The sequence below is a fragment of the Neofelis nebulosa genome, chromosome 4 (genome assembly GCF_028018385.1).
Source record: "Neofelis nebulosa isolate mNeoNeb1 chromosome 4, mNeoNeb1.pri, whole genome shotgun sequence".
In the NCBI taxonomy this organism is placed as follows: domain Eukaryota; kingdom Metazoa; phylum Chordata; class Mammalia; order Carnivora; family Felidae; genus Neofelis; species Neofelis nebulosa.
Window position 1 is genome coordinate 77,803,550 of NC_080785.1, and position 20,973 is coordinate 77,824,522.

Sequence of the window (20,973 nt, forward strand, 5' to 3'; positions counted from 1 at the left end):
CTGCCAAGAAACTTCTGAAAGAAAGCCCAGTGAAGGACAGTTTGCTCTAAGTGCTGGGATATGCAGTAGATAAAGTGACCCAAATCCCTGCCCTCTTGAAACTTACCACTGAGTAAAGAAAAATACTAAGTCAATGGGCAATGTTTTAGAGCAGGGGTTGGCAAATTATAGCTTGAGGACAAAAAGTGGCTGTCCATCTGTTTTATTGGAACATAGCCATGCTGATTTGTTCCGTATTTTTTTACAAAATTTTTTAAAAGTTTATTTATTTATTTTGAGAGAGAAGGAGACAGCGTGAGCAGGGGAGGGGCAGAGAGAGAAAGGAAGGGAGAGAATCCTAATCAGGTGCCCTGCTGTCAGCACAGAGCCCAACATGGGCTCGAGCTCATGAAGCTGTGAGATCATGACCTAAGCCAAACCCAAGAGTTGGACACTTAATCGACTGAGCCACCTAGGTGCCCCTTGTTTCTGTATTTTTGATGGCTGCTCTCAAAGGTAGAGTTGAGTAACTGAGACAGAGAACTTATGACTCACAAAGCCTTAACTATTTACTACTTGACCCTTTACCTAAAATGTTTGCCAACTCTGACTTACAGATACTTTAGCATAAATACATACAGGGAAAACAGAGATACACAGGATTTCTCATCCTGTTTTTCTGTTCTCCCTCCTCCATTCACTATCCTGCCTCTGGCTCCTCCAGGAGGGTAGGGTGGGAGTAAGAGCCGGAGGTGCAGGATAGAGAGAGTGGCAAAAAGCTCTTACTTGACTGGTATAACTGTAGCTTACTTTGGGGGATAGTTAATCCTGACATTTTATTGTACATATTATGATTCTATTATTTTATATTTGTTCCTTGAAATATTCATATCACAAAGAGCCTAATTCTATACTTAAAAATAAAAATGGCATTTTATAAATGGGCAGACTTAAAACATCGAAGATTAAAATGAATGATGGGGGACCCATTGTTATGGCAGTTGGAGAAGCTGACAGATTATATAGTTGATGCAGCCCAAATTTAAAAATGTCTGTTTCATATTTGATTTTATATTCCTTTTTTAGAAAGTGCTTTCAGAGATCTCTGCCAGTGCCTTGCTTGTCTTAAAAAGCTGCCAGAGACATAGTGATAAAGTGGAAACAACACAAATGCTGCCAGCAGATCTGGTATGTAACTTCACATTTATTCCTCAATAGCTGAATGAGCATATGCAGGTTATATCACTTCCTTGAGACCAGGATTGCTCAACTGGAAAAATAAGGATAATAATGCCTTTCCCAAAAGTGTGGTTGTGAGCATTATCTACGACAGCAGTCTCAAGCAGCAATGATCTTACCCCCAAGGGGACATTTGGCAATGTCTGGAAATATTTTTGGTTGTCACGGCTGGGAGGGGTGGTGCTTGGATCTAATGGGCAGAAGTCAGGGATGTTGCTAAATAACTTACAGTACACAAGACACACCCTCAAAACAAAAGAAAAAATTATCCAGCCAAAAATGTCAATAGTGCCAGGGTTGAGAAATCCAGATTCATGATGATATAACATAAAAGTGTTTACCACAATCCCCAGCACACAGTAGATACTTAGTATGATAGGTTCATATCCTACTCTCCCTTAACTCATTAGACTAACATTAGTCAATCAGCATATAATCAATAAGAGAGTGTTGCACATATTTATTCTTCATTCAACAAATATTTACTAAGAACCTGTAGCAGTTACTCGGTAAGTACTAGGGGCACGTAGGTGGCTCAGTCAGTTGAGTGTCTGACTTTTGATTGTGGCTCAGATTATGATCCTAGAGTCATGGGATGGAACCCCATATTGGGCTCCACACTGAGCAGGGAGCCTGCTTAAGATTCTCTCTCTCTCTCTCTCTCTCTCTCTCTCTCTCTCAGCTCCTCTCCTGCTCAGGCTCTCTCTGCTAAAAAAAAAAAAAATACATACGAAGATGTATACCAAACCTCAGAGATAATGTAGAATATTGTACCAGATTTTATATGAGAAGAGAAAAAAAGAAATAGATTTATTTGAAAAAGATAAGCCTCAAATAACTTTTCGTCCTGATGTTAAGGCTTAAATATTTGGAGAGAGGTATAGGATGCCATTGGGAGGATGAAAACAGATAATGTGAATAAAGATGCATTCTAAACTCTCATGTGAAGTGTTATCATGTCTAAAACTACAGTTTCCGATCTCTCAACTGCTAATGCAAGAAATATACCAAGCAGAGTGGCAAGGAAAAAGAATCTACTGAATAGCCACTTGGCTTTACAAAGAAAGGAAAAACACAATTCAAAGGTTAGGAACACCTGGCTTCATACAATGTGCATATTTCTCAGGGAGGCAGTAATAAGAAGACAAACCGAGGAGATTAACAAGGTTCAGGACCCAGCTCTGTGACTTACGTGGTACAAGACCCCAGGCACACTCGCACTTAGTCACTCAATATATCTTAGACACTACTATTGTTATTACATTATATTTACCCAGTCTTAACGATTAAATCAAATATATCCTCTTTTTTTGTCAATTAGTCATTGCTCAAGATTTATTTACCTTGCATTTCTTACAACAAAGACCATCACTGCATTGAGAGTCTTGAGTCAAGGTGCATTTCTTACAACACTCTGCTCCTTCAAGGACACATTCCTAAGGAATATAAACATTTGCAAAACATCAGGAAATCATGTCATTTTCCTGAAAGTAGCAGAATATTTTTTAAAGAAAAGTATATAGACCCCCCCCCAATAATAATCTTTCTTCCATATATCCTATGAAATTTCCAGACATAACACCAGCTCTGTATGTCTCAGTGTGTGGAATAACTCTGAATAACCTAAAAAAAAAAAAAAACATCAAAACACCCAGAGACTTACTGCAGGGGTCCCACAGTCACACTCCTCTCCAGTTTCGATGAAGCCATTGCCACATTCAGGAGGATCGAGCAGCTGCAGGATGAAACCAAAAAGACAACTACAAATTAGATAAATCAAGATCAAAGACCTTATGAGGGACCGTAAGTGCCACACCTACGCATGCGGCATACTTATCAGTCATTTGAAAGTATATTTTTATTTTCCCAAACTTGAAAGCTTAACTTTAGAATTTTAAAACTGGGAGCTTTAGAACAAAAGTGTCTACTTCTGTTTCCATTTCAGATTTAATTATATTTACATAAGTAACATACATATCAAGTCTAGTAAATTCCACCAAAATAAAGATGATCTAGCTATTGACCCTTGAAAATTTCATTTCAAAGAGGAAGCAAGAGATTTGGGGACAGAAAGTCTGTTCAAATCTTGGCTCAGCTACTTATCTTGGGCAAATGGCTTGTCATCTCTGAGCACATAGATGCTTTAATATTTCAAGCAAGAATAATAATAATATTAGCTGCCCATCTACATCACAAATTATTGTGAGAATCAAGTTCAATTATCTGTGAAGGCCTACTAACTATAACTCCTTGTGAAATAGAGAGTTATTTCATAGACAAGTAGGAAAACATCACAAAAATTAATAAATCCATTGATTTATTTAATATTAAACAGAACTCCTCCTATTAACATAGTTTTACAGATAACAGTAACAATAATTTGCCCCAGAGATGGAAGCAACTTTTGGCCTGTACAAGAGTATATTTTAAGGCCATTTTATCTTTTAACTCTGTATCGATTACATTATCTTTTGAGCATAACTTGCCTTATGGTGATAGTTAAAATTAGTAAGTAGCTGCTATGTTCCACTTACATATTACTTATTCAGAAGTTCATCAAAGTTTATGTGTTATAGAATGGGCTGGAACACACACCTATCACAGACATACACCCACACATACACTTTCTTAACTAATTAGAGGGGGGAAAAACAGAATAAAAAAAGCAGCAATAACAACAACAAAACCCCCACCTGATTTCAAATATTCTCTTCTCTCCTACAAAATAATCAAAACATCTTTAGATTCTATTTTCAGTTGAAAGGGATCATAACAAATCAGACAGCTTTAAAAGCCAAACTAAAACTTAGTAAGGTGAAAAACACACTTATTCTTTTACTCTGAGTTCAGAATAATCAGTTATTTTGGTAAAGAGGCTTGAATTGTTTTTCATTTATAGCAGCAGGGATTTAGATCAAATATCCCTTCTGAAGTTTCGCAACAAGTCTCACAATTATCAAGTTGCTTTTCAAGGCAATATGATACTCTTCCTAAATTTCACTGGAACAGAGAGAGAATGAAACCAGGAAAAATGATTATAAAGGCAATGCCACTCATTGCTATGGCACACAGAAGCACGAAATGGTTCACATAATTAACAAGGACAAAGCTTTCTACTGCATGCAGTTTTCCAAATGCATGAGGAAATTACTGCTTTCAAGTCAGTAACCAGAAGATGCCCTGCATGTTGGAAAAGCCTCTGACAAAGTCTAAGTACACAAAGACTTTCTCCTTTTCTGCTGTAAGCAGCCTTGGTTTTTATACTGAGAAGTAATGGTAATTTTAATCATACTGCTCATTCTGAAAGGCAGTGGTGGGAAGTAATGCGGGAAGCAATGCCCTCCTTGCTATCAGTATGAGTTGTGATTACATATCCAACAAACAAGGATCCAAGAACATGAGAAAGAAGGCAAATGACACCATCTTTGTAAGCTAATTATTTTTCAGAAGTAACACAGTCTTTCTACCTGCTTTCTATTCCTATCAGAAGAGCCCCAAATGCCCAAAATTAAGGCTGACTTTAAAATGCAGACATTTTAGGGGCGTCTGGGTGGCTCAGTCAATTAAGCATCTGACTTATGCTCAGATCATGATCTCGCATTCATGGGTTCAAGCCCCACATGGGGCTCTATGCTGACAGCTCAGTGCCTGAAGCCTGCTTCGGATTCTGTGTCCCTCTCTCTGCTCCTCCTCCACTTGTGCGCGCTCTCTCTCTCTCTCTCTCTCTCTCTCAAAGATGAATAAACATTAATAAAATGAAATAAAAGCAGGTATTTTAGGGCTCCTGGGTGGCTCAGTTGGTTAAGCGTCCAACTTCGGCTCAGGTCATAATCTCACAGTTCATGAGTTCAAGCCCTGTGTTAGGCTCTGCGCTGACAGCTTGAAGCCTTCTTTGGATTCTGTCTCCCTCTCTCTCTCTGCCCCTCCCTGGCTTGTATTCCCCTCCACCTCTCTCTCCAAAATAAATAAATAAACATTTAAAAAAATAAAATAAAATGCAGATATTTCACGTATCTAGTATATGTACATAAACCAAGTTAGAAAGCCTTCTTCTGTAAGACCCAATGGCTAAAAACTTGTGCTTGTAATAGATTATAATATAATATATATAACAACTGATTATTATTAAAGATTATTAACTAATAACTCTGATCACACTTATTACCTTGGAAGGTTTGTTGAAAAGGCAGGCACCACCCCCACTATTCAGAAAGTCATGATACTCTTCAATATTACACTGAGTGAATTTTTTAGGAAGGTAATACCTAGAAGACAGAAGAAAAGCAATAATTGGGTACAATTTTAGTCCCTTATCTGTATGTTAGTCTTAAATTTGAACATTGTTAGAACTGCAACATTATTCTTAAAGATGAAAGAATAAATTCCACTTACGTACAAAATTTGTGTTAAATCCATAAGACTTTCATTCCACCAATACATTTCTAAATTACTCATTGGGTAAGTAATCGTGACTATGGGTTATTCATTGTTAGCATACACATGTAAAGGAAACAACACATACCTATATTTTCAATCAAAGAGAGATAGGAATACTTTATTTCATAATGAGTCTTTCTTAAATATTAAAACCGGGCTGGATCCCAAACTGCACAACATCTTACAAAGTAACTGATTTATAATCTATGAATGTGTCAAAGTCATGAAAGTCAAAGAAAAACCAAAGAACTGTTCCAGAATGAAGGACACTAAGAGACATAAAACTAAACACGATGCTTGATTCTGAATCTTCTGTTAAAGGGGAATTTTTGAAATAGAGGGCTAATCTTGAATGAGGGCTAGGAATCAGATGATTTCTTTGGTTGTACTGTGGTTCTGTAGGAGGAGCTGGTCTGTAGGGAATGCACACTGAGGTGCTTGGGGGTGATGGGGCACCAAGTTAGCACCTTAAGATTCTAAGAAGTTTGTTATTATTCTTGAAACTTTTCTTAAGTTTATGTCTATATATATATTAATATATATATATAAATATATATATATAAAAATATATATATAAAGAAAGGTATACCAAAAAAAAGTAATAAAAGATCAGTAGAAAAGGAAATGTAGCTAGAGAACAATGGCAATATATATTAAGAACCTTCAAAATGAGAAATATCCTTAAATCTGATAATTCTGCTTTAAGAAATTCTTCTTGAGGAAATAACTAGCTATGTGTACAAAGATGTTGGAACAGAGGAACTTCCCACTGGAAGTTACACAATTTATTTATTACACAAGTTGTAATAGCCAGCACTATGAAAATCACCTAAATGTATAGAAATAAGAAACTGCTAACTAGACTGTGATATATTAATAAAATAGAATACCATGTAGTTATTAATAATCATGGTGTCAAAAACTACTCAGAAAAATTCTGACTATATAATATGTTAAGTAAAAAATGAATAAACAATGACATATGCAAGATCCAAATTTTATAAAGCAAGAATAAACATGGAAAGAGAAAAAAATACTAATTAGCAGTATTTTCACATTAACCATGGCTATTACCAAATAATGAGACAAGTAGCAATTAATATTTAATTTTCTATTTTTCAAAAATTGTTTTAATTGAACTTTTTTTTTCATGTTTATTTATTTTTAATTTTTTTAAATTTTTTTTAACGTTTTATTTATTTTTGAGACAGGGAGAGACAGAGCATGAACAGGGGAGGGTCAGAGAGAGGGAGACACAGAATCTGAAACAGGCTCCAGGCTCTGAGCTGTCAGCACAGAGCCCGACGCGGGGCTCGAACTCATGGGCTGCGAGATCGTGACCTGAGCTGAAGTTGGCCGCTCAACCAACTGAGCCACCCAGGCGCCCCATCATGTTTATTTATTTTTAAGAGGAAGAGACAGGGTGCAAGCCGGGGAGGGGCAGAGAGAGAGGGAAACACAGAATCTGAAGCAGGGTCCAGGCTCTGAGCTTTTAGCACAGAGCCCCGACGCGGGGCTCAAACTCACGAACCGCAAGATCATGACCTGAGCCAAAGTTGGACACTTAACCAACTGAGGCACCCAGGCACCCCTAACATTGAACTTTTATAAAAGTGAAACATAATTAAAAGAATAATGGATAGTTTTTATAAAGTCTCTCCCACCAGCCTGCAAGTACGATGTCCACTTATATCCCTACTTCTTTCTACCACAAAGGTTAATGCTTTGTGAATCAATTAATGGAATTTACAATGATTATTTACCCTAAACTAATTTGTCAAGTGTTTCATGCCAAATAAAGGTATCCTGGGTTTATGTTATCTGAATTATTTTATTTCCTTCACTTCATCTTCCTAATAGGTCATGAACTTTATGCTTTATTTAAGAAGTTTGTTACACATATTACTTACTTTTTTCCTTCCATTGCCTACACCCTAGCCAAAGTTTTTATCATCTGCCCCTCTAATCCATCCTACGTATCTCTGTCTGAGTTATGGGATTTAAACAGGATTTCTTTAAGTTCCCTCTTCACTCTACTGGCCGAAACTTGAGATAGCTCCCTACTGGGAAAGAAAAAAGTGACTAATTCTTAGTGTTGGACCCCTAGTGTTGGAGTCCCACTCTAGTTCAGCCTCTACCCTGCAACAGAGCCCTCTGGGGCCTCAGCCTGGCCCAGCCTCCTGCCCACTGCTCACCTGGGGGTTTAGTCTGCTCTTAGCAGTGACAGGAAACTCACCACCTTATAGGAAAGTTCTTTCTACATATGAAGAGTTGGAATTTGTGGATTTCTCTTACCTTCACCGTGCCAAGTCTGACTTCCTATAACTGTCACACACAGTTTTGTGTGGTTACCTGTGTCAAATAAAACTAACTCCTCGGGGCGCCTGGGTGGCGCTGTCGGTTAAGCGTCCGACTTCAGCCAGGTCACGATCTCGCGGTCCGTGAGTTCGAGCCCCGCGTCAGGCTCTGGGCTGACGGCTCGGAGCCTGGAGCCTGTTTCCGATTCTGTGTCTCCCTCTCTCTCTGCCCCTCCCCCGTTCATGCTCTGTCTCTCTCTGTCCCAAAAATAAATAAAAAAAAACGTCGAAAGAAGAAAAAAAAAAAAATTAAAAAAAAAAAAAAACTAACTCCTCTACCATGCCATGGCTCTTCAAATACCTGAAAGCCGAAATCTCCCTAGGCTCTTCTCGGAAACTTCTTTTTTTGTAGGCTACTATATTTATTTTGAAGGGCAACTATATCTATCTATTTGCAGGATAATGTATCTATTATAGTAAATACTTTCTTAAAATTTAATTTTTATATCTTTAAATAGGAGTGGTGGTCATTTCAACATGCTTTCCAACATTTAGGAGTACACAGAAACTTCAGAAAGAGAAATGAGAGGGAAAGTACCCATCAGAAATACATGTCCATAATTAGTACTGTTAGGTGATGTTTGACACAGCTCTAATTTTATATAGCATTGTGCTAGACAATGTCTTACGTTAGAAGCTTTTCTCTTGCACACATCTATTTGATGTAAGAGGAGTTCAATGCAAAGAGCTATATATATATTTATGAATGTCGCCGTTTGATCTTGCTACACATTATGCTTAGTCTAAGTAGATTGTCTATAAAATTTTGTTTCTAGTAATTAAGCAGAATAATCAAATATAACATACTAAATAGCTTTTAAAAGATAAGAACCTCTAGCTTTCAATTTAGTAATTGTTGGAAAATTACAGCTATGGATAAGGATTTTTATCATTTCCTTTTATTACTAAACAGAAAATCCAAAGGTATTTTGAAAATATTTTAATACCTGTTTGCATACACATTCCCTCAATCATCTATTTTCCTTGTCATACATTTCTTGAGAGTTCAAAATTCAAATACCAATGAATAGTTATTGAAAATCAAGTGTGTCAAGAGATGATGGTGTGAGGTCAAACAAAAATATCTACGTAATCTTCAAAAAGTCACAACTAATTGGTGAGTATAAGGATATATGGAATTAAATTACAACACAGGAGTTAAAATTACAATAAATCTAAAATGACTAGAAGTGTGGTTAGAGAAAAATGAGAATTCCAGATGAAGACAATATACTAAAGGAATCAAAAGAAGCTGGAAATTACATTAATGGTGAGCAAATTTTTAAGAAGCTTAAAATCAATGGAGGATTATCGTTAGAAAATTAAAAAAAAAAAAGCTGGAAACCCCTGTATAATTATGGCAATAAACAAACTGACAACCATGAACAGCAGTGGAAAATGAGGTTATAAGTGATGATGAAGAAAGATTATGCATATCTAAGTACTGGAGGAAGAAATCCAAATCTTATTCTTCAGACAATAGAGACTCACAAAAGTTCTAAGCAGGGAAATGATTCACACACATGAAGAGGAAAGTAGAGAAATTTGTGCTGTATATTTTCAGTGAACTAGGGCTATATATTATCAGCATAGATAAATCTTACAAACATAAAGATCAAAAAAAAGCAAGTCACAGAAGACTACATATAATATGACCCCTTTCATATAAACTAAAAGTTGCAAAGCAATGCTATGTATTACTTCAACACACACACATATAAACTGTGAAAGGTGCTTGTGAATGATACGAATCAAATTCAAGACAGAAGTTACTTTGGTTGGGGCTGGGGACCAATAAGAGAGAACACAAGGAATATTTAACTATGTAGGTGGTGTTTTGTTTGTTTGTTTAGGCTGGGTGATGGTATACAAGTGTTTACTCTTCTATGCTTTATACCTTTTCAGTAATGATGGAAATGGAGTTCAGAAGGGGAGAAAGGAAGGCTGAAAGTTGCCTGAGTATCTGGAATGCTATTAAAATAATAAGAGCTAAGAGCTCAAGATGATAAGAGTTTAAAGGAGTAGTGATGAGCTTGACATGAAAAGAATGGTTGTACAACTTATTTAGGAAAAATAAATAGAAGACTGGCATCTGATAGTGTGTGAAGGGTTTAGAAATGAAAACCTTTCTCAGGACAGCAAAGTGTACACCTCTCTTCCCTACTCCTTGCTCGGTGACATACTATTGGTAGCCTGAAATCAGCAATTGTAGGAGTATTTACACCACAAAAATGTGAGAAAGCTACAAATCCAGGCTCTTTTCTTGTTTTTGACTTTGAATATCAGCTTACTAGCACATTACTGTTTACAACCCATTTAATTAGAATTGAAGAGACAAAAGAAAATTAGTAGGTAAGCCACGAAGAACACACCTGTTCCTCAATTCTTACATTTCTAGCCTAGATTGAAGCCTACAAAAGTCTTTGGACTACTATCTTAACTGACGTCAATTGTTTTCATAAATAAGAAACTATTTTGTGAAAATACTTTATAATACAGAGCCATTGAGAAAATCTACTTCCGATTTTCTTTTTAAAGTCTTTGGTGAGGTTGCGCGCACTAAGTTATTTAGTATCATATTCCTAAGAAGACAACAGCACAGCAGGAAAGGGAAAGCGAGTTATTTTCCAAGAGAGGTGGCTCACCCAGTGTCTCCCATTATGCATCCAGACCACGTGTCCTCACATTTACACTCACCTAAGAGAAAATGAATACACATGCTTTGTTATAAAGTAAAAAAAGGTGCTTTAGAGTAGCCTGTTTTTAAAAAGTATATTTTCACTTTATTCCTTAAATACCTTTTAAAAAGTAATACCTGTTTTCTAATTTTCCTTATATTTGAAGTTTTCTATGCAAGTATAACAACAAAAATCTACTCTGATCATATCAAGATTATATAATTTTTATAACAATAAAATCTTGATATTTGCTTCAAAATGGCTTAACAATTCCAGGGGCCCCTGGGTGGCTCAGTTGGTTGAGGGTCTAACTTTGACTCAGGTCATGATCTTACAGCTCGTGAGTTCAAGTCCCACTTTGGCTCTGTGCCGACAGCTCAGAGCCTGGAGCCTGCTTCAGATTCTGTGTCTCCCTCTCTCTCTGCCCCTCCCCTGCCTGCTCTATCTCAAAAAGTAAGTCTTTTTTAAAAAAATTTTAAGAAAATGGTTTAACAATCCCATACCAATGAAACAGCATCACTATGGGATTCTGGTTTCACAGTTCCTTATGGGAATTCCTACACTTTCTTGTCCAGTTTTAAAACCTCTGCACCAAAGCTGCTGGCAGAAGGTAGTATAGCATACTAGTTAAGCAGAAAGGCTTAAAACACCTGGGTTCAAAACCTGGGCTTGCCACTTAATTTATGTGTCATCTTGAAGACATTACCCTTTTGACATCCAGTCACATTATTCTGTAAAATGGGGCTGATAATTGGTATGGTGCAGGATTATCTTGAGGATTAAACCAGTATCTAGATGTAGATAATAGTGGCATTCGGTTATGTCTTATAAAGGGTACCTCATAAGTGGTAATAGTTATTATTAACAGAAACAGTCTCATTTATATTTATTATTAATACAATAAATAAGGTTCTAATCAATTCACTCCAAATACATAATATTTGACCATTCCTGATAAATTAATTTTACCTACTTGAAAAAACATATTCTTCCCTGATAGTAATCCTAGTGTATTTTACTAGATCTGTATTTTACTAAGCCCTTTACGAGGTCTGATCCTGGCAGACAAGTTCTATGTCTGTGGCCATACTAAGAGACGTTTTAAATAAACCATAATAGAAGTATGCCTTAAACCTAATATGCCTAAGATTCTCTACTAGACCATTTGAAATTAGCAAACTGAGCTCAATTTTTAGGTGAAATTCAACAATAAATTTATCATCACACAGCTTTAAATGTTTATTGCACATGGAAAAATTTTCATCTGCAATATAAATATTACCTTGTATTACTTTTGACAAAAATGTTGTATGCCCTGGCTGTTTATCTTAGACTGTTACCCAAACTCTTTTTATCAAACAACTGAATTCAAAATCTCATTCTCTAAAATATTTATAAATAGTCTATTTTAAATACAACTAAACCACAAGGGTGAACTTACCACTTGCTAACTTTCTTTTGTCTGAGATAATACCAATATTATGGGCTAATGACTGAGCAAGTGTAACTGCCATTAAATCAGTTTTCCCAAACTGAAAAACAAAAACAAAATACATGTAAATACAAATTATGTTTTATTTAAGATGGGCCAGAGAAAGATGTCATAATATAATTGGAAATATGTAAGTTCTAAGCATCTTATTTAGCAGAGGTTAAACTAGTAGCTAAAGCTGAACTATGGAGCATTTGGGAAAAAGCTGTAAGAAATAAATCCACATTTGATAAAGTCTTATAGGGAGGCCTAGAAGCCAGAGAATCACCAACTTTTGGGTTTTGAAACTTAAGTCTAATTGTGAGTCCAAATTTCACCAGTGACATTTCTGAAAAACTTAATACTTGTATATACTAAATCAGTCTTTTAGGTAATAATAAAAATAAAGGTGTAAATTATTTGGAACTTGTTTATCTTTGTGTATCCATCCAGTTCACTCCTGAAATTTCCCCAGATTAAACAGAGTGTGACTTCAGAAAACAAATGGTATGGGTAAAAGGAAGTGGTAATGATCTGTGGGCAAAAGAAACTTGAGAAGACCAATAAAAGATTTTTTTTTTCATTATGTCAATTTAGTATTTTTCTTGTAGATCACTTCCATCAGATTTAGTGCCCTAAGGGTATATCCAAAAGAAAGTTTTCTTTGGAAAACCTAATCTATTTTTTTCTCTAAAAATTTACCAAATAATGAAGAAGGAAGAAAATTTCCAACTGGGTTGTTAGGTAGGAAGCCAATGCTTCAGAGAATTACTCAATTCTCCAGAAAATCAGCCAACGTAATAAACAGGGTTTTATTTTCAATAAAGGTAAAAGTAAAACATTTTATCTATATAATCTGTAAATAGCTAAATTTGCAGATTATTCTAAGGAGAACATGAACAGAATTATCAAATATGATCTTCCATTATTTTCCTATTCTTTGTCCTCTGATCATTTTGGTTGTTAATAAAACAACCTAACATCTAGAGAATGTGGAATATGACAAATGATCTCTTAAATATTAGGAAAACATTTTCAGCCATCATACCACTTTGTATTGTACAGATGTTCACACCTACTTCATTCACGCCTCCTCCTTTCAGCAACGAGCAAATCCCACCAATATAAGCTGCCCCGCTCCGGCTACTCTCAAATTGACTTCCCCTTTTAGAAAAGGAAATGGAAAATGCTTACTCTTCGCAGTTCAAATATCATTGCACCTCTCATTATTAATTTACCACACTTATTTTCTCAACGAAATGCATTTCTATACTACACATACCTGAGTAAGTGAGGAATGTGAATATGGTTTACACACATAGCCAAAGAAAAAAGTCTGAGGGATGTTTCCCCACATGAGCAATAATATCTTAAACAGGACCATACTTATTTTAAAAACTTACTAATATGAGGTATTCTGAGGATACAAAAATCACTTCTGTGTTTATTTCTGACCAAAATACATAACTTGAATCTCTTAATGACAAAACATCAGATAATCCCACAAGGAGGAACATTCTATAAAATAACTGACCTACACTCTTCAAAAATGTTAAGCCCAAAATACACAAAGAAAGTCTGAGGAGATCTCCCAAATTAAAGGAGACTAAAAAGACAGGACAATTAGATGCAATGCATGACCCCAGGTTGGGTCTGAATGGGGGGAGGGAATTAGCTATCAAAGACATTATTCAGATAACTGAAGAAATCTGAATATAGACTATGGGTTACTTAAAAGTCTTGTGCCCCCATTAAATTTTCTAGTTTTAGTAATTTACTCTGGTGATATAAGAGAATGTCTTTATTTTTAGGGAATATATATGTATTTAGTAGTGAAGGCCCAGTATGTGAGTATCTCCAACTTCCTCTCAAATGGTTCCAGGAAAAAAAAATTGATAGATAGAAAAATAAATGAAAGCGAAAAAAAGAAGGAAGGGAGGGAAAAAGGCATAGAAGGACAGAAGGAAGAAAATCATACACAAATGGGGCCAAACGTAAATAATTGATGAATCTGGGTAAAGAACATAAGGTATTTCCTTGTAGTATCCTTATAACTTTTCTGTAAATTTGAAATTGTATAAAACTTAAAAGTTATCTCAAAATACACTCTTTGACTTCCATTTAAACTTCCTTCAATAGTTCTTTTGATAACAGGTTTTTTATATGCTATAATATATAATTTGCTATTATATCACATATGCATTTTACCCCCCAAAAACTGAAACAGTGAGAAGAAATTAAAAATAAACTCCAGAAATACTAATGTCTCCCCTTGGAACCAAAACAAAGGTAACATTAACATTTAAAAGAAAGAAACTTAAAAGAATATAATTAATCTGTTAAGAATATTCTTTATAATATTACCAGTACTTTTACTCAATAAATGCTGATTAAAATATCTTAAAAATTAAATACAAATATATATTCAGTAATAAAATAATTCAAAATTAAACTTCTTACACTTTCATGACAATTTCAAACAATCTATACTTTAAAACTTCTTCCAAATGTATCTGCCATGTCAAATTCTAACTGCACTATACAGCAGAAAGGATATATCTCAGTCACAAGTAATAGAACATTCAACATGGAACCAAAAAAAGTAATAAATCATAAGTTACGTACGAAAAAAGGTGAACTGCATCACTTTTCTCTTTGATAAAATCCCTCCTGTATTTCATAAACTCACGTAGGGTGATCAATGGATTTTCAGATATGGCAAACTTGTTGTCAGCTGCCCAGGTTTCCATGGCAACCAATACTATCCTTGTCTTCAGTTGGTCCTTATAGATCTAGTATATTAACAAAGTGAACACACCAGCTATATACATGCAGTAAAATCAAATGATTTATGAACAGGACTATAAATCTTTTATTAAAACCCTTGCATTTTAGTTAAATGTAAACAACTCTACTGTCTTTGAGGGAGATAATTATTTTTTCTAATTCCTATGCATTTTCCTTGAGTAACAGAGAATCAAATTGTTTACCAACTAATTTCCAAAGAACAGAACACTAGTTAGAAACAAAAGATCACTTTTTGACAAATATTTGCACCCTTATTCAAGACACCCTGAGTCTATTTTCTGGCACCCTGGAAAAAGAATTTATGCATTCTTGGGTTTTCCAAGCAAAGAAAGGAACAACAAAAACACCCCAAGGATATAAGTTCTATGCAACCTAACTGGCCCCAATTAAACTCACACTGCCTTGTCAAGAAAAGATTCAGAAAGTGAACACAGTAGGATTACTTAGTGCATTATTCCCAGAGACCTAGGCACTCTCTTGAAAATAGCATAACTGCTGTACTGTTTCTCTGTATCTTTGTTAAGGGCTAGGACTCAACTTTTTATTTTTCAATGTGAAAAATATAAGAAGAATTTCAAGCGTAAATCCATGGGTAACTCTGACCACCGCCTTTTATCCTCTTCCCAGCCAGGGATCAAAATCAAGGAAGTCCACTGCAAGGTTACTAGGGACATGGAGGACACCTTGCCTGAAGGGCAATTCAGAGCACCGAAAATATATGAACCATATTATCCATTCTATTAGCAATCAGGAGAAGAAATTCCTCTATGGCAATACTAAGTAGAGTTGATACTTACCAAATCCGCCATGTTCACCACCGATTTTGCATATGTATTGGTATGTACCACTGAAAGCCGATGTTTTTTAAACTGAAAACAAACAAACCAGTGAAGGGTTTCCAAGGTCATCAGCAAGTAATCACCTCAGCAGACAAAAACATAAAGTAACTGAAATATCTCTACAGCTTTTTGTAAAAAAAAAAAATGTAAGAATTGAGAATTAGTTCTTTATATGTTGTATAGTCTAGGAAAGGCCCTTAAAGTTTGAGGCCTCAGTTGATTCAACTGTGAGATAAAATAAAAAAATACCTATTCCATCCATTTCACAAGTTTATTTTTATCACAGAATTGTTACTCAAAATGATAAAACATGAAAGTTGTCTATGAACTGCAAGACATGCAAATATAAGTAGGGTGGACAGCCAGAAAAATGTACGTGAATACTGCTGTACGTATAAAAACTTACAAGTTCTACAAGACTTAATCAGTAGGAAGAAGAAAAGTCCTAACGGGTTACAAAGAGGTAACTTAAAGGCTAGATGTGGATGCCATAAACCTTTTGTTTGGCCTCAGTAGTGTTTTAGAAACCAAGAACTATGTAAACCTGATTTCTGGCTTCCCTTAAAATTAGCATTCTCCCCATGGTGGTAACTAGCAAGACTAAGAGGCAGTTACTTCCATTAGACAGGCCATGTAACTTTGCTTTTGCCGTAGGCCTCAATCTCCTCCCCCATTGTTTTACTCCTGGCTTATTTCACTTGTGTTACCTGCCTATAGACATCTGAATCTGTGCTGTCCTAAAACATCCAAATATATGTTTTTATAACTTATTCTGATCTTGTAAAAACCTCAGGAAATAGTAACATTCACTGATTTCAAAGAGGTAGAAAGATAAAACTTAGTTCTAGCCTGAACAAAGAAGCACCCAATCTGGATATTATTATCATTATTATTATTATTATTATTATTATTAGCAACAATACATGATCAATATGTTTGTTTACTTAATCATATACAAATGAGACACTTTCCTTCAAATAAATCAAAGTATATTAAAATGCACTTGTACTTGAAATTAAGTGAAAATCAGCTATGTTCATCACTGAACATGTTTAGTTTAAAACAGTGGTTACATAGAACAATTAGCATTATAATTCACTGCTGTGCTATAAATGTAAGCTAGTGACTCCAACAAGTCCATGAGTTGAATATACACACACTCTGGGTCAAAATAAATGACTCAGCAAGAAGGAGGTTTTGCCAGGTTCCTATCCTAAAATCTTCACTGCTTGCCTATGTAAGCATTTCCACATGGTTTGTTACAAAGCAAGCCAGAAATTGAAAAGCTGCTTTTCTTTTCTTAGGATAAAGCTGTACATTTCAAACTAAAGTGTCACATTACTGGTGCCTCACTAATTTTTTTTCAATATAAAAATATTAATTAAGCAAATCCAAAGAGCTGACTAATTGTAAGTCAAATAAATATTTTTGGAACCTCACAAAATACTGCTAGTTACATCCACCTAAGAAAGTTTCTAATTTACAGGTTGTTACTGGCTAACAAATACTTCAGCCACTTAAATGTCTTCTCCAAGTAACAATTTTCTGGGTTTCTTGTTTCTTCTAAACATATTTTTGCACCAACCAGCTTTACCCACAGGGACAGACAAGTTCAAACAACAAACATTTCAGCAAATCCTACCATGAGATGATCGTTGACAATCATCAGTTCAATATATTTGGTCTCCTCCTCTACATTACGAGGATGTCGACGAAGCTGCAATATAGTAAAGGAAATAGCACCTAAATAAGCCCTCTGAACTTAGCTGTAACTAAAAAATATGTTACACATATGTCACACATTTTACTGTACCTTTTTTTCCAAACTCTCCTTATTTCCCCCACTCCTAGCCCCTGACAACCACTTTTCTACTCTTTTTTGTGAGTTTGACCTTTTTTTTTTTGATTCCACATAGAAGTGGTACCATACAATATCTTTCTTTGAATTATTTCATTTAGCATAATGTCCTCCACGTTCATCCATGTTGTCACAAATGACATGATTTTCTTTTTTTTTAAGGCTGAATGATACTCCACTGTATATATTTACCACATTTTCTTTTTTTAATTTTTTTTAACGTTTATTTGTTATTGAGAGACAGAGAGACACAGAGCATGAGCAGGGGAGGGGCCAAGAGATGGAGAGACACAGAATCTGAAGCAGGCTACAGGCTCTGAGCTGTTAGCACAGAGTCCCACACGGGGCTCAAACTCACAAACTGCGAGATCATGACCTGAGCCAAAGTCCAACGCTCAACAAACTGGGCCACCCAAGCACCCCCCACATTTTCTTGATCCATTCATTTGTTGATGGACACTTACACTGATAAGACTGTATTGTTTAATTGAAATATATACACACACATACACATATTATATATATATCAAATCATCCCATTGTACAGTTGTACATCCCATTGTACATCCCATTGTACACACACAATCAGTGTGTGTGTGTGTATACACATTATACATATATATATATATATATATATATCAAATCATCCCATTGTACACTTCAAGTATCTCATAATTTTATTTGTGAATTAAGCTTCAATAAGGCTGAAAAAATGTTTTTAATTTTAAAAAACAAAAATGTATGAGAGAAATAAAACTTCCACTTTCATTCCTTCAGAATTCTTTTTTTCATTTTCATCAATTTTAACCTAGTTTTTGAATAGGTAATACATTTATATGGTTTAAAGAATTATCAAAATGTTCAGGGTCAAAATCTTCCTCTCACTTCTGTTCCCTATCTACCTAGTTGTTAACCCTTCCCCCACAATTGGTATAGCACAGTTACTTGTTTCTTCCAGAAATATTTATGCATATAAAATCAAATTAACATTTATTTTACTTGGTACTTCCACTTATTTCACTAGCTTTTGCATGAGGGTATTTTCACTTACCAGTATATCTTGGAGATAACATATGGAGGGCATGCTTTCCATTTAATTTAAGCTCCTGCGGATCTCTGAGAGGATACAGGGAGTGTCTGATGGACACTTTTATTCTACAATCTCCAAATCTGGGACTGAGAATGTCCCTCCTTCTTCTGGTACATTTTAAGGGATCTCCCAAATGATATAAGAGCTTTTGTTAGGATAGTTTTGAGAGCTTCCAGGAAGTCTTGGATTATCTAGTACAGCTCGATTATATGTCTGTTTAACAATGAATTTTCTCCACCTTCAAAATCATGATTAGTGGATGCCACCAGTAGGAGACACGAAGGCAGCCATATGCCTTTGTTCCCTGCAGTCAGTCTATAACACAGTCTTTAACAAGATCTATAAAATTAAGTCTTAATTTTTTTTAATGTTTATTTTTGAGAGAGAGAGAGAGAGACAAAGCACAAGAGGGGAGGGGGCAAGAGAGAGGGACACACAGAATCTGAAGCAGGCTCCAGACTCTGAGCTGTCAGCACACAGCCCGACACAGGGCTTGAACTAATAGACTGCGAGATCATGACCTGAGCCAAAGTTGGATGATCAACCGACTGAGCCACCCAGGTGCCCCAATTCTTTCCATTATGCTATCTTTGGTATCCATTTTTTCAGTAAATCTTTTTATTCACTTGTCCAATGGCTATTTTTGTGATGAGAGTATATAAGCAAACCTAACCAATGCATGAATATTTGCTTTCAGAGCTGCATTTAAAATAAACTAAAAAAATTGCTGCCATGTGGATTTTGTTCCAGTGTTAATTGCATTCCCAAATTTTAAAACTTATTTTAAAATTAAAAACCCTTATTACACCAAGTTGATAGAATTCTCAGTTTGGAAACCAAGTAGTAGTATAAACTGCATCCAATGACCTGAGGCTTTTTAAAAGTGGATGTTTTAGGATGACAGTATCTGCTTTGTAATTGTGGAAGAGACCTGAGTCTTACCAGTTATCACAGCAGAGTTTCTAACAAGACTCAACATTTTCTCAATGTCAGAGACTTGCCATATTGGCCACACAGCATTCTAGCACCTCACCTCTGTGGGTCCACAGCTGTCTCAGAAAAAGAAATCTAGTGTCTGTCTGCCTTCAAATGACTGGATGTCACAGATGTTTATGAAGAACTTCAAGGAATGCGTCAAAAGAAAACTATCCTGTTCTCTGATCTCATAAGTCATGAAAATAAATATTATTTCAAATTAAATCCTGTTGGCATCTTTATTTAACTGGGCCTCAATATGTATGTATATTCACAAAATATATAAAGCTCATGTAGCAATTCATAGAACACAAGGGCTTCTGAGAGGCAGTATATAAAGTATATATGGTTATAAAAATACCAGACTTCCTAGGTCAGAATCTGAACTCCACCACTGGATAACTCACTATAACCCTGGGCAAGTTTCTTAAGCTTCTCATGCTTCAATGTCCTTATCAGTAAAATGGGGATAATAATAATACATTCCTTATAAGATTGTTAGGAGAATCAAATGTATTAATATAATTTAAATTCTTAGAATAGGACCAGGCACAAGTAACCTGTGCCTCAATAAAAATAAGCAATTTTATTCACATTAGATATGTGTCTGTAAACTCATTTTATGTCATACTTATAAACATATTTAAACAGAAGATGATTGGTTTCTTCAACTGTGTGATCTTACTAGAGATCTATTTCCATCATCCTATGTTTTTTATGCCAAACACCCATACATAATGTATGATATTTTAATTCTAATAACCGGAGTTCTGTTCTTTCTTTTCCTCTCCTTTTCTTTTTTGAGTATACTAGACATATAATGTTACATTAGTTTCAGTATACAACACAGTGATTCAACTTCTAAGTTATGCTGTGCTCATCACAAGTGTAGCTGCCATCTGCGACCATACAGGCTATTGCAATATCAGTGACTATATTCTCTGTGCTGCCCTTTATCTCTGTGACTTGCTCATTCCATAACTGGAAGCCTGTGTCTCTCACTCTCCTTCTCCCATTTTTCCCATGACTCCACCCACTTCCCTCTAGCAATCACCTGTTTGTTCTCTATATTTACTGGTTTGATTCTGCTTTTTGTTTGTTTATTCATTTATTTTTTAGATTCCACAAAGTGAATGAAATCGTACGGTATTGTGATGAGCAGAGTTCTTATTATGCCTAAAGCATTTGCCAGTTCTATGATTCTGGTCATTTTCACATTCGAAGACATCATTTTTTTTCCTG

The 20,973-nt window shown here is 35.4% G+C and overlaps 1 protein-coding gene across 22 annotated transcripts in view; it reads right to left on the reverse strand.

Annotated features, from left to right (window-relative positions):
* ADAM22 (ADAM metallopeptidase domain 22) overlaps positions 1-20,973 on the reverse strand; it is a 237,456-nt gene that overhangs the window by 52,879 nt on the left and 163,604 nt on the right. For all 22 annotated transcript variants that reach the window (XR_009260505.1, XM_058725175.1, XM_058725184.1 and 19 more), the window contains exons 9-17: positions 17,451-17,525; positions 15,767-15,838; positions 14,787-14,953; positions 13,241-13,325; positions 12,132-12,222; positions 10,658-10,709; positions 5,384-5,483; positions 2,882-2,953; positions 2,562-2,654 (exon numbers count right to left, since the gene is read on the reverse strand). Coding sequence is in view for 21 of the 22 variants with exons in the window: in XM_058725175.1 (XP_058581158.1) it covers positions 2,562-2,654; positions 2,882-2,953; positions 5,384-5,483; positions 10,658-10,709; positions 12,132-12,222; positions 13,241-13,325; positions 14,787-14,953; positions 15,767-15,838; positions 17,451-17,525 (807 nt within the window). In the remaining variant the exon portion in view is untranslated. The remainder of the gene's footprint in view (positions 1-2,561; positions 2,655-2,881; positions 2,954-5,383; positions 5,484-10,657; positions 10,710-12,131; positions 12,223-13,240; positions 13,326-14,786; positions 14,954-15,766; positions 15,839-17,450; positions 17,526-20,973) is intronic.